Raw genomic sequence first — 13,540 nt, forward strand, 5'->3', positions numbered from 1 at the left:
TATCCAATTAAGAACTGACACCTATTTTTTTCCCTTTTAACCCAATAACTGATAAGAGCCCACAATGGGACTTTTCTGCCCAATTACAAAATGCCACCCAAACCCATGAAGAAGAAGGAAGAAGAAGCATGAAGAAAAAACCCAGGATGACACCTTGTGCCCTCCATCTTGTTTCCTTCCACAACATAACTAAAAACCTAAATTTCTCAGCAAGTGATACACCTACACTACTTTCTATAGTCTATTTCACACTTTTGTGGATTCTGGTCTATCTTGAAGTCTAGGAAACTTTCTCCATGAATGAGGGTCAAAGTCAGTGCTCCCCTGGGGTCAGGGCACCCCAGAGCAGACAGAGACATGGTGATTTGCATCTGAGATAACTTTTGTGTATGGTGTGCATTCATTTGTCCATCTTCACCAGGGTTTCACCCCTCAGCCCCCAGCAATGGACAGATGCAAGTCCCCCCCAGTGACCTCGCCTGAGCAGCCCTGGGGAGGTGTCACCCCCTGCACACCATGGTCAGTTCAAATACCAGTGGTTTGTGTTTCCTGTCTCTTGACTGTCACATTGCAGGTGACCTAATTTATCTCTCTCTATTTTAAATTTTGTCCAGATGGTGAGAGCTGGTACAGGCAGGTGTCTCTCAGCAGAACATGCCCTCAGCCATGGGTGGAGGATCCTCTTTCCATCCTTCACCAGGTGCTGCCGACACAGGGTGGGCACTGGGTCTGTCCCTCTGTGCCACACACCTGGCTCTGTAAATCCACAATAATCAGGTAATGCTGCAGAACATCAGCACATTATCTGTTGATGTTTTCTGGCATGGAGGAGCTCATGCACTGCAGATGCCCACAATAAAATGCCAGTCTTTACATGACCATCCCCAGAAAAACATCCTTTATAAACAAAAGCAGCGCACAGAGAAATGTCACTGTGCTCCATAAAATAGAACAATCAAAATAAGTTCCTAGTTGTAAACTTATGAAAATAACAACTGGAGGGATCCTTTTGGTCAGGCAGAGACAGGGAGGTTTGAAATAGCACATACCAAACCTACCCTTGCTGGCAAGGAAAAGGGTTGCACAAGTCTTCATAAACAATTTTATCTGCAGTCATTAGGCAGCAATCCTAAACACTGAATGAGTTTTTCCCATCATTTCACAATAGGTTTTTTTCTGGTTTCTAGGAACTGTTTGTGAGAACTGCCACTCAGCATCTGAGAAAAATGTGTGGCAATGATACACAGTTAATTCATTTTCTTGGGCATTGCCCATCACAGAAATACAAAATATCACATCACCATGAACTCTGATTTTTTCTAACACTTTCAATCCAATATCTATAAGAACATTACAAACATGAGTGATTTTACTATGATTTCAAGTTCCTGTGCTGAACATAAGGAAAAAAGGATTGAAGGGGCAGTGTGAAGAGAGGCACAGGCATCTTCCTTAATGCTCAATACAATGCCTTATGAAACACCAATCCTGTCTTTATCAAGTGCTTTGAATTAATGTCTTCCAGACAAATAAAAAATACTGAGAACAAAAACAGGGCAGAGGGGAAAGTACCAAAAAAATGGAAAACAAAAATGCCATTTTAAACCACTGGCCCCTACTCAGCATGGAACCGTTTTCTATGGCAAGGAGCAAGTCAAGCAAATTCCTTGTTGAATTGGTATTTTCTACAGCTCCCCAAAAGCTGTGAATTTTGCAGCTCTGAAAAACAGAGGGTGAGATCCCTGCCAGCACTGATCCAAATCCCCAGACAGTGCAGGAATTCCTTCTCCACACAGAGTGACCGATCAGTGAAGGGACAGAAGCACAAGCTGGATTTTCAGTCCTGACTTTAATATCCAGCTGCCAAGTGGCATTGCAAAGACAGACCTCTGGAGATTTCTCATACTTTTTTTGGCTCATTCTCCTGGTGTGCTCATCTTAACAGAAATCAGCTGTTTTCCTCACTTTTACAGTACTTGCAGAAGAGACTTTAGCATCTGGCCTGGCTATTATTAAAAAGATGAGAGCATGTTGCTCTTTTAGGAGAACACTACTACTGCTAATAAATGGACAAAGAGCCTTTGCATCCAGGTTTCCCTAGATCTGTCTGGATTACTTAGGATTTTTATCCCTTCTGCTGAGGCCTGTTCTTCCTATTTCCTCACATTTGCCAACCAGCCTCAAACATCCTGGAGCAGGGATAAAAATTGTATTTTCCTGGAAGAAGCTGTCTCAGAGTGTTTGGATGTAGCAGCATCATTTTCAGCTACCAAGGACTTTGGAAAACAAAAAGTAAACAAGCTGTGGGGGGTTGAGAAGCTTAGTGTTTAGGCTTTGATTTTATATTTAATAGTGCCCTAAAATCACAGTCTGGAGGAATAATCACAGCACCTTCCAGTACCTAAAGGGACTCCAAGAGAAGTGGAGAGGGGCTTTGGACAAGGACATGGAATGACAGGACATGGAGGAGTGGCATCCCACTGCCAGAGGAGGGGTTAGATGAGATTGTAGGAACAGATTCTTTGCTGTGGAGCAAGATGATCTTTAAGGTCTCTTCCAACACAAACCATTCTGTCATTCTGTGAATACAGCAGAGGGGGAAAGGAGAGGTCATTAAGCACTGGAGCCCTGTAGATGTGCTTTAAAACAAGGTTTTATTGCACCTTGTGTGCCCAAAGTCAGAGGCAGGGACAACCCAAACCCTAATACAGAGGCTGGTGAAAAAGTCACCAGCTGCACTTTGGAAGGTTGGAGGCGGACATCAGGAGAAGCTTGGGGATAAAATGCTCCACTGAAACCTTGTCTTTATCTCAATGCGTAGAAGACACCAAATCTTGCTGAGCACAGCCCTGCTGAGAGGATCTGGTGTCTGTGGTCCTGCATTGAACCTCCTTCACTTCACTCAACCAGCACTCCAGTGACCCTTCATTGATCACACCCACATTTACGGGTAGGAAAATGCTGTGTCCAAAACCGCGGGACTATTATTAGAGGGACATCAGCTGACCTCTCCTGGCGTAATCATCATCTGAATTTGGCCTCGTGGCAAACATTAATCACTGGCAAGCTGCTGCAGTGTATCAACATTAACATGGGCTGTTTGCTTTTCTCTAAGTGTTGGGACATCCCACAAGATCCAGCTGCTCATCCCGAGCGAGCTGCCGGGAGGGAGCGGCCAAGGGCTGCAGGGATCTCTGCTTTTCCTCCTGCCCCACCACAAATCCTGAGTAAATCTGTTGAGGCAGCACAACTTGGCCTTAGCTCCACATTGTTATTTGACCAGATCAGCAGTCTGGAAACTGGGTCATTTTCTTTCTAAACATGTGGTTTACAATTGTACTGCTTCAAAGGACACTATCCAATGGTGTGAGACCAAACACTGAATTTGTAGTAAAAAAGCTAAACAACAACAACAACAGTAACAAGAAAAGTTCAAAGATCTTTGTAAACATGGAGCCCATAAGACACACTGTCACAGTAGGGAAATAACAAAATCCCTGATCTGTATTTAGGGTAATTGATGCATTAAAAGAGGAGTCTCAAGCTGTCTGGAGAATCACAGATGATGCTGAAATTTCTCAGCTACAGAAGTAAAACTAATTTGTCTCATATTTAGAAGTTCTTACAAATATACTTATGAGATTTGTAAAACTCTCACACAACTGGAGTAGGGAAATTCAAGTCTGCTTGTTATTTAGGTAATACAGTCAACATTTAAAATGCAGGTTGCATGTACATTAAGTAACATATATACTAAATGTGTACAGGAGTAGCAGGGCAGGCCTGAGAACTTCAATTTTAAATTATGTTGTACATCCCAAGTTATTTGTTTGTACTGCATCAGATCACCAGAGGCTTTTGGAAGATTGGGATTTGCTCTTTCTATCTCATGGTTTTATCTGTTACTGGCGCCAACAGTTTCCTATTCCCAGAGGGGTAAATGCTGAGATTTACCCCTCCAAAGTCATAAAAGTATCACAAAGAGTCCTCATGGGAACATCTCCACACATCCCAGACTGACACTGCACCAGTAGATCTAAAGAGAAAAGATAATCACAGAAGGCCCAAGCTAAATATTTAATTTTTTGCTTTAAGCTTGTGCTAAAACTTTTCTTCAAAATGTTAAGAAGAAATGCTCAACCTGCTCCTATAATTTTATGTCAGAGCTGTGCCCATCACCTGTCCAAGGATTATGCATTTCTAACAGATTTGTTTATAATTTTTAACCCATCCAGCAAATGTTTCTAGTTAATAATGCTCTTGGTCTGTGCTCTGCAAGCATCCATCCACTGGTGAGTGTCTGAGCGGGACACCCTCACTGCACCCCTACCCAATACATGTTCTAGTGTCACCCCCCACATGCTGCAGAACACTGCTCATCTGTGGGAGGTTACCCAGGGGAGTGCTTTCACCCCAAAATATCAACACATTTCCTCCCAATGATGCAGAAGGTAACTAGGCAGTTCATGTCAATCCTTGGGTATATAACTGAGGTTATTTCCTTCTTTTCACCAATAAACAGCTTGATGAATGTTTTATTTGGTGTCAGAACGGGGTTTGGTGCTGAACCATAAAGTCAGACCCTGCTTCTTCTCACCCCCACCTCCCAAGAGCTTGTTTTAGGCAGAAAAAAGGCTGATTTAGGCCTGTGGCTGCTCTGAGCACTTCCAGTGTTGCTCACAGCCACAGGAAATTAAAAAGTTAAAACCGAGGCCAGCAGGGAGAGGCGGCCTAGGACTGTGTGGGACCAGCAAGGCCAGACTCCAGCATTTCAGAGATGATGTTCAACCCTCACAACCTAAACCCAAGATGCTATTTGTTGGCACTGAAAGATGGGGAAAACAACAGTCACCACCCCTTGCAGGAAACATCTCTAGCTCTTGTCTCCTAAAGAAGTTTGAGTCTCATCTGCCCCCACCACTCCACATCTCTGTGCAAGGCTGTCCTCCATGTTCACCAGCGGTGGTAAGTTGCCTCCAAAGTGGTTGATTTCTTTGCTAAGGCAAAAGAGTTGCCTTCTTAAGCTGCAGGGTAAACAAATCCAAAAATCAAAACCAACATCCCTAGCATGGGGAAGTTCAGTGGGAACTACTGTACTGGATCAGAGGGATGGTTTGGCCCTATCAGGCCTTGTGCTGACCATATCTGCTGCAGATTTCCCAGAGAAATGTGCAGAAACCAACAAAAACTGATCTTTAAGGTCTCTTTCAACCCAAATCATTCTATGATTCTATGAAAAGAGAGATCACTGTAACTCCTCAGTAACCTGCCTATGCATGAGTTTAATCTTGTCCAGCCTCTTTGCTCAGATTTCATTTAGCTGAATATGTGTTCTCCAGACACTCACAAAAGCAGTTTTTATCTCAGACAACAACCTGTAGCAGGCAGCTCCCAGCCTGCCTCACAGGCCCATGGAATAACTTGGAAAGAATTATGGGAGGTCTCCAGATCAACCTCCTGCTCAAGCAGCCTCAGCTTGAAGGTCAGACCAGGCTGTTCCATGCTTTACCATTTGGGCCCTGTAAATCTCCAGGAACAGAAGTGCCATAAAGTCCCATGGCACCTGTTCCAGCACTTCACCATACAAAATTGAGAAAATTTTTTATTTCCATTGATGAGAATCTGCATTAAGTGACCATGAAAGCAAGACTATAATGAGGGTCCCTCTGGCCAGTGGGTAGCTGAGATGGGTTAATCTGTGTGGCCAGAGGGCAGCAGAAAGCCTTAGCACTAATCCTTGAAGCATGAGTCCCCCACAAAACAATTTCTATAGTAACTACACTACAGAACATTGGTTGGTTTGCTTGGTCCCTTACTCTTGGATCAAGCTTTCCTACAATCAGGACTTGGATTATGAGCTGGAGTGAAAGAGCCCTCGAGTTTTAACCACCACACAAGAAATGTGTAGGTCCATGGTAAAGCCAACAAGAGCTCCTAAAATCTGTATCAGTGACATTTAAACTTCAGAGTAAAAGTTTTCTCTAAATGAACAGAACCTCACATCTCTCTGTGCTACTATTTCTCTTCTGCAGACTCAAGAAATATCTAAAAAGGATAAGAACTTACTATGAAACCAGGCACAAGCTTGCACACAACTCCTGTCCTCTCCTCCTGCAGACAGCCTAGGGTGAACTTAACCTCACATTTATTAGCTGCATCTCCTCCTACACCTGACACTAAGCTGGAGGAAAAATAGCCTCCTCCCTCAGTCCCCTCCCAATCCATACATCTTCTGCTGCTTGAAAACTATTCTTGCCTCAGGCCATGCAAATCACAAGATTATCTGGGACTGCATTCCTCAGGTCTGACCAGGAAGAGGTGGGGATAGCTCAGCCCCCATCATGGAAAAGCATCACAAATCCAAATCCCTCCCTCCCAGTTTAGAAATCTATCCCAGTTTTCCCTGGGAATGTCCTGGGTAATGCCAGTTGTTCAATTCCAGAGTTAGTGGCCTAGCAAGATGGATGAGAACAGTTTGCACTCCTCTAAGAAACACAATTTTCAATAATTTGCAGGCTCAGGAAAAGAAGCAACATTTGAGATCAGGTTTAGAAGGTGTCTTTCACTACCCAAGGGTCTGGAAACTTGATTTGTATATTTAGTTGAAAACTGAAGTGCTGCAGAAATTGATGGGTCAGCCACAGACGGCCTGGTCCCATGTCCTACCATGTGCTTGCTTTACCGTGCCTGGTGCCAAGAAGAGACAAGGAAGAAAAAGAAGCGTAGAAGAACGTTAACAAAAAAAAAAGCCATTTTATTGAAAATGAAATTAAAACTTCAAATTAATATTACAATCATGAGAAAATGCCAAACAATTCAATTTACAGTTGCAACATACAATACAAATAGTCCCTTTGAAGTTGAAGTAAACTGATCCACAATCATCGTCTGTGGCATAAAGCAGAGTGTTTGTACAATATGTGCATGAAAAGCAAATCTTGGGTGACAGCATTTGAAAAAATAAAAAAATTAAAGCTTGTATTTACACAAAATGCTACAAATATTTTGTTCCAGCGGAAATTCAAGATTGGTAAAGCATATTTAACAACAAAAAAAATTGGAATGTCACTCATATTACCTAAAGTTACTGTAAAAGTATGGTTTTGGCTGATATACTTAAAAGTACTGCATTAAAAAAAAGCAAAGAGTTATCTGTAAACATGGAAGTAAACAAACATCTAAAAAAACTTCTCAGAAAATGTTAAACTGAAATGCATTCTATTTAAAAACAACAAGAAATTCAGGGGGGCAGAGAATGGGACTTCTTTGAGCTCATGGCTGATCCAGGTTTAATTATTGCTTTTGCTCATGGCTTGCTGCTGCTGCTGCAGCCCATCGTGGGACTGAGCCTTGCTTTGCTTAGGGTGAAAGTGCAAAAATTCTCCCCACTCCTGATGGTACCTGTGGAAACTGGTAAGTCTTTGCTCAGGGGACTGCTGGCAACAAAGGTTCAATGCTAGAAAGACACAGCAGCTGGGCTTTTAAAGGAAATTATAAATGTCACGTGAATTATGCTGTTGGATAAATAATTTCCTTTACTTTTCTGTCCCAACCCACTGCACCCAATCTGGTTACCCTTAGAAGGAGGGAGAGGAGGATTTAATCCTTCGTTCAGCAAAAGGGACATTGTGCCTGTTGTGCTGTAAGAAAGTCTTTGGTAGGATATGAAGCTGGAAGGTAAAAAAAAGGCAATTTTTTTTATTTAAGTCTATGACCGGTGCCGAAGATTGCCACTGCCCGAAGGGAAGGGCTGTCGTACCTTTGAGAAAACTCTGTTCTGCGATGCCAAGCACCTCACAAAAGCTCAGATAAATTGATATTATTCACTACATAGCACCGGTTGGGTCTGAAAATCTGATTCAAGAGCATTTCCAAGTGAACTTGAAAGCATTTTCTGAAAGCTCTGAAAGCATTTTCTGAAAGCATCTCTGCCTCAGCCTGTACGACTCTCTCCATGACCAGCCTGATGTACTGGGACATATTTTCTAAAGGCACCAGGAGGGTTCAGGAGCTTGGGGATCTAGTGAAAGTCAAGGGGCTGGTGCTCCTCTGTCCACAGGTACTTAAAAAATCCTTTCCTTCCTATCTCAAGCAGGCAGAGCCAGGTCAGACTAGGGTACTGATCTACTTGATCAGGCATGCATGCCTTGACGGGGTGGAGAAAACGTTTTCAACGTTTGTCCCTAAAGGTCCAGTTGAAAAACCACGGGGACACAAACAGAGTCCTGTTGGTATTGGGCAAAACAAAAGTCTGGTCTGTGCTGGATTTATCCAGAAACAAAAACGAAGTGCTTGAATTTTACAACAAAGTCATAAGGAAAAAAAAAAAAAAGAAAATCTGGGTTGCTGCCTGCAGCCACTCTTAACAACATTTCGACACAAAAGCACCCTAAAAATTACTTAATATGCATACAGTAAACCTTAAAAAGCCCTTCTCAGCAATAACAAATAATGTACAAATATAGTACCTTTTATTAAATAGGAAACAGCTTGCACTGGCAGTACATCTCTTTTTCTCTCGCTTACTAAACAAAAAACAAAACTGAAATGTGTAACCAGACACTGGTTTTTTAAGTGCTGCTGAGACTAACAAACGTTACTTTACAGTTACAAATAAATGGACAGTGGTATGCTTCAAGCTACCACAAACCAACAATAAATAGAATCAATTACAGCTTCCATCTTTGAAGGAAAACTAAGTATTAGAAGAAAAAAAAAGTGTCTTACTTATATTTTAAGCATACTTGGTATACAACCTTTAGAAGGCAAAGACTTTATTAATTTATTATTTTTAAGAGCACGTCATCACGCAGATTGGAGGGCTGTACCATGCTAAGGCCAGCTCGTTAACAGCTTCGCTGCTAATGAGCAGTGGTGTCTGGCTCTGTGTGGCTGTGCCCAGCGTTGATTTGCTGCTGTACTTTGGAGGTAGCCAAAGATCACCCAAGGAGCAGCTTGGAGGAGGCTGCGGGCAGCGGTGACTGAGGCAGTGGAAGGAGGGAGCTTTGGCCAAGCCCACTGGCACGTGCTGAACTTCCCACTAAGCCAGGCTTAACACCTGCCTGGGGAGAGCGTGGGGAGGATGACTCAGCTCCCACCACGTCCAGCCAATGCCATGTCACCTCCCTGCATGCCATGGCAGCCCTGGGCTGGGCAAAACTGGGGCTTCTCTGTGGGGTAGTTTGGCCACAGACAGATTGGGGTTTGGGTGCTGCTGGTGCCACCCCTGGGAGGCCCAGGGTGGCTTTGAAGGTGAGTTTGTGTCTCCTGTGTGGGCAGAGGTGAGTATTGCTGCCCTTGTGCTCATCCCTCTAACACGGCAACAACCACATCAGCTTCGGAGCCACCACAGCATCTGCACGGCTCCCGCATTTAATGCTAACGGGTGGTGACTCGCTACCAGGCAGTTTCTGTCTCAAGTTTGAAAACTTTTAATTCCACCGAGTGGGCTGAAATTGCAAGGGGAGGGGAAAATGTTTCACCATTTCTCCCTTAATCCCACTTCTGAGATATTCAACAATTCATCATTTGCAAAATACGGGCTTTGAAACGGTTTTGATTTTTCTTTGGGAAAAAAAAACCCCTGTCGAAATCCAAATTATGCTGTCAAAATAGACCATTTTAAATATGAATCTTTTCAAATTTTGAAGTTCTGAGAAAAAATCCTTGGAGAAGAAGAAATTAGGGGAAGGGTGGAAAATATTTCATCCTTCCTACCATTTTTCCAGTGTCTCCACACTACTGATTAAAAGGCAAGACTGTGTTGAAGGCAACCAGACAGCTAATAAAAATATTTTAAACACAATATTTCCTTCATAAGTTATATAAAAAGATCCTACATCCCAAATCATTTGATGTGGATGCATTTAGGTTGGGTTTGTTGTTTTTAAGTCACATTGTAAACTGGTTCACACTGGAACTGCTTTTCAGAGTTGGGTAAAGGTCTGAGGTTTACACTATTGCAGAAATGTAATAAAAAAAACAAAAGCTAAACAAAACAAAAAACACTTTTAGAGACCGAAGTCAATATATCATTACATTAAGAAACGTTTAAAGGGTCCAAATGTCATTAAATAATTATAAATATTCTTTTAAACTTAAGTGATGATTCATGTTAGCAAACAACCTCAAATTTTACACATTTATAATTTAAAAAAAAATAGAAAAAGAACATAGCCAAACACAAATACTATGTATACCATTTTGGCTTTAGTAATATATATTGCCATTCTCATATTTTGCATAAGTAATAACATTTTGTTTTTTGTTTTTCAAGGTTTTGGTTATTATTTTTGGTTTTTGGCTAATCAAAGGCAAAACGAACGGATACAAAAGCAAAAAGGAAACCCCGGGGTTGGCTCACCTAACTTGAAAACTCATTCTCTTTAAGTACCCAAAAACAAACCAAGAAAGCAATGAACACAGAAATTCCAACCGTTATGCGCAGCAAGGCTCGGACAGAGTTTTTTGGGACAGCTGTTTTCGTCTGAATGGATCATAGCAAAACGGAAGCAACTTGCTCTTTGCTTTCCTTTTTATGTGCACCAATACAAACCAGGTGAATTGCACTACAGGTGTGGAGAGGGTCCCATACGTTGTATGATTGCAACTGTATCTGGAGTTCATGGCTAGTTTTGGTTTTCTATTAAAATAAAAGGGAATGCAGCCTTTGCCTTGCATCACCATGTTTCTCCTGATAGCCGGGGAGTCCGTTCTCTCCTTGTTGGCAAAAGTACTCACTAGTTATTACAAAACTCTAGGGGAAAAAAAGTAGAAGGAAAATACAAAAAAAAAAAAAAAAAAAAAAAAAAAAAGAAAATAAAAGGAGGGGGTGATTTTTTTTTGTGTCTGTGTGTGTGTAGGAAGTACATTTTAAATATAAAACAAGGTAAAATGCTTCCAAGGGGAAAAAAAGAAAAAGAAAATATGTGCTTTGATTCACATAATCTGAAACATGGGTTGTGGTATGTTGGTAACTCTTGTGTTATTTATGGCCATTATCATCCCATCTACACATACCAGTTGCACATATTGGTAAAATCTGGTTTTTTTTTAAAAAAAAGAAACAAAAAACAGGCACTTCGTAGTTAGTCGACCGTTTGGTGGTTTGGTGAATTTTTTTTTTTGGCTTGCGGAGGTCGGGCCGGCTACGGAAGAAATCTCAGTACGGCCTCCAAACGGACTCATCCATCCTGCCACTAGAATTCAAGACGGTTGGGGAGCTGCTGTGGCTGCCATCCGCCTCCACCCCGTCACTCTGGGTGGGCAAGTTAGGGTTTAGCAGTGTGCTGCCGTTGGACGTGGTGGTGCACGGCGGGAGCATCCTGGAAGGGGAGCGGTCCCCTCCCGGCACCATGGGGAACTGGTATGATCCTGACGATGTGCCATAGTAGAGATATGGAGTGCTGCTGGTCTGGAAAGGTCCACTTTGGTTTTGGGAAGAGCCGGGGTAGGGAGGTGGCAGGTAGGTGTGGTAGTGAGTGGTTGCGGACATACCCAGTGACATGCCTGAGGTGACTGGCGGTGTATAGGTAAAGGTGGCTGGATAGTGCATTCGTGGGTTGGAGAAGCGGCTCTCAGTGAGGGATGAAATGCTTGTGAACTGCCTGGGATCTGAAAATGGGCCCAGCTCTGAAGCACCTAAAAAATTATAACAAAAGACGGGGGAAAACAATTCTGTAAATACCATTTTTTGTATCACGTGATGATAGAATTTTATTTTTCTAAGATAACCCACTTCTTTTGGCCCCCAAGAGAACAGCAGATCATATCAAGCAACACATTGCAAGGAACAGAGTCACACATCTGTCTTCTGGAAGCGCTGGGCCAAACTCATCCCTGGTCTAACTCCACTGATGCCAATGGAGGGAGCAGCATTGCCAACCTGAAGTGCTCAAAGGTCATGAGTCAGGTTGAAGGGAAAAAAAAATCTCAAAAATCAAGAGATTGGAAAAGAGCCAAAAAATAAAGGGGACAAAAATTTGATAAAATATAGAGATTAAAAAAGAGACAAAAAAGAAGGGTGGACTTGGAGTTGATTTGCCTTCTGCTTTCAGAGTTTTGAGGGTCATGTGTCTCTGTTTTTTTGCTTGAGCCTCTTGAGAAACTCAGGTCTGGTTGCACACGATAGCTGAGATTCCCACCTCAGCACAGGCTGTCAGGAGCTGGGGTTTCCAGAAAAGTAGAAATCACTTTGCAACTTGTAGTAAAGCTACAAGAGCTGGCAACACCAAGTTAACTGCACCACTGACACCAGGAGAGTTACACTGGGGGTGACTAAGACCCACTTCTTGCTTTAAAACAATTTATTTAGGTGAGAATCCACTCAGCTGCTTCCTTTGGCCAAAAAACAGTTTGCTGCATCTGAAGGACGGACAAGGCCATTAAGCTGATAGAAAAAATGCAGATTTTACTCTTCAGAGAAGTTGATGGAAAATTACAAGCCCAACACTCTTTTTGCCATTGAAAAAAAATTTGGTTTCGTATGTAGTCTCTGCAGTCTGGTTGAAAAAAAAAGACCACACAGTTTATGACTACTGTGAACGTCTGGATGGTAACGCTGTGAACTGGAGTCTAAGGCAAAACAGGGATGGGTAAACTCATTTTGCCTAATTTCTAATCCCACATCAAACACCCAAAGCTTTGGAGCAGAACTGGAAAGCAAACGTTAGCTTGGTGATGCGCTTAGGAGATTGTGGGATGGACAGGAGCAGAAAACAAAGATGGTGAAAGCTTGTACTGAGAGTCAGAAGAGTGGAAAACAAAGTGGAAAAGGACAGAGGGAAAGAGGGAAAGCCTAATGAGGAAGTACAGAGCAGGAGGAGGCAAATGCAATGGCCGCTATGCAGCAGACACATACATTTATAGAGAGCTGAAAAGAGCAGGGTGTAAATAAAGGGGGAAAATTATGAAATCAAATGGATCCTTCCTGCACTTCCTGCTGACACTCCTACAGCTTTACAGCCCTGCAGATCCAAGGGTTCACTCACCTCTTTGTCAGTCTGCTGAACCTGAAAGGTTAACTAAAAGGAAAATATGGCATCTTCTAGATGCCAAACTGATGTGCTAAACAGTAAAATGTTCTGTGTATCCTCAGTTTAAGATGAAACAATGATTTTCCTTGTGGACAGGCTTCAGATCTGCCCTGCTGACATTGCTTTGTAAAAGAAAGGTCTCTCCAGCCCTTCTGTTCCTGGTCCACTCTGCTGTAAGCAACAGACCCCACAGCCTCTGCCACCTTGTGTGGCACATTTTGAAATTTAGATCACTATTCTGGCCTGTCCTCCCAGCTCAGTGAACCCATGCCTACAATGATATCTGAAAGCAGCAGTGGGGCAAAGCTCAGGAGCAGTTTGGGTTCAGACTGGAGGACCTGGCCCACAGCCAGCCAAGCCTCCAAATCAGCCTGAAACCTGGGGATTATAATCCTCCATCTCTAACAATATTAAGCACAGAACTATAAGTGGGCAGTAAAAGCCCATTCCAAACTCTGATGACAATGTGATTGCTATTATCTTTATCTGGGGCTGGATCAGTGACC

General features: G+C 42.6%; 1 protein-coding gene across 2 annotated transcripts in view; it reads right to left on the reverse strand.

Moving 5' to 3' along the window:
- The window catches only part of RUNX2 (RUNX family transcription factor 2), a 214,841-nt gene that overhangs the window by 56,619 nt on the left and 144,682 nt on the right, over window positions 1-13,540 (reverse strand). The window contains exon 7 of one of the 2 annotated variants that reach the window (XM_059469212.1): window positions 11,162-11,640. The exons of the other annotated variant lie outside the window; for it this stretch is intronic. Coding sequence (XP_059325195.1) covers window positions 11,162-11,640 — 479 coding nt within the window. Of the gene's footprint in view, window positions 1-11,161; window positions 11,641-13,540 lie in introns of those variants that run through there. 2 annotated transcript variants of the gene reach the window in all.

This window comes from Ammospiza nelsoni, chromosome 3 (genome assembly GCF_027579445.1).
Source record: "Ammospiza nelsoni isolate bAmmNel1 chromosome 3, bAmmNel1.pri, whole genome shotgun sequence".
Lineage (NCBI taxonomy): Eukaryota > Metazoa > Chordata > Aves > Passeriformes > Passerellidae > Ammospiza > Ammospiza nelsoni.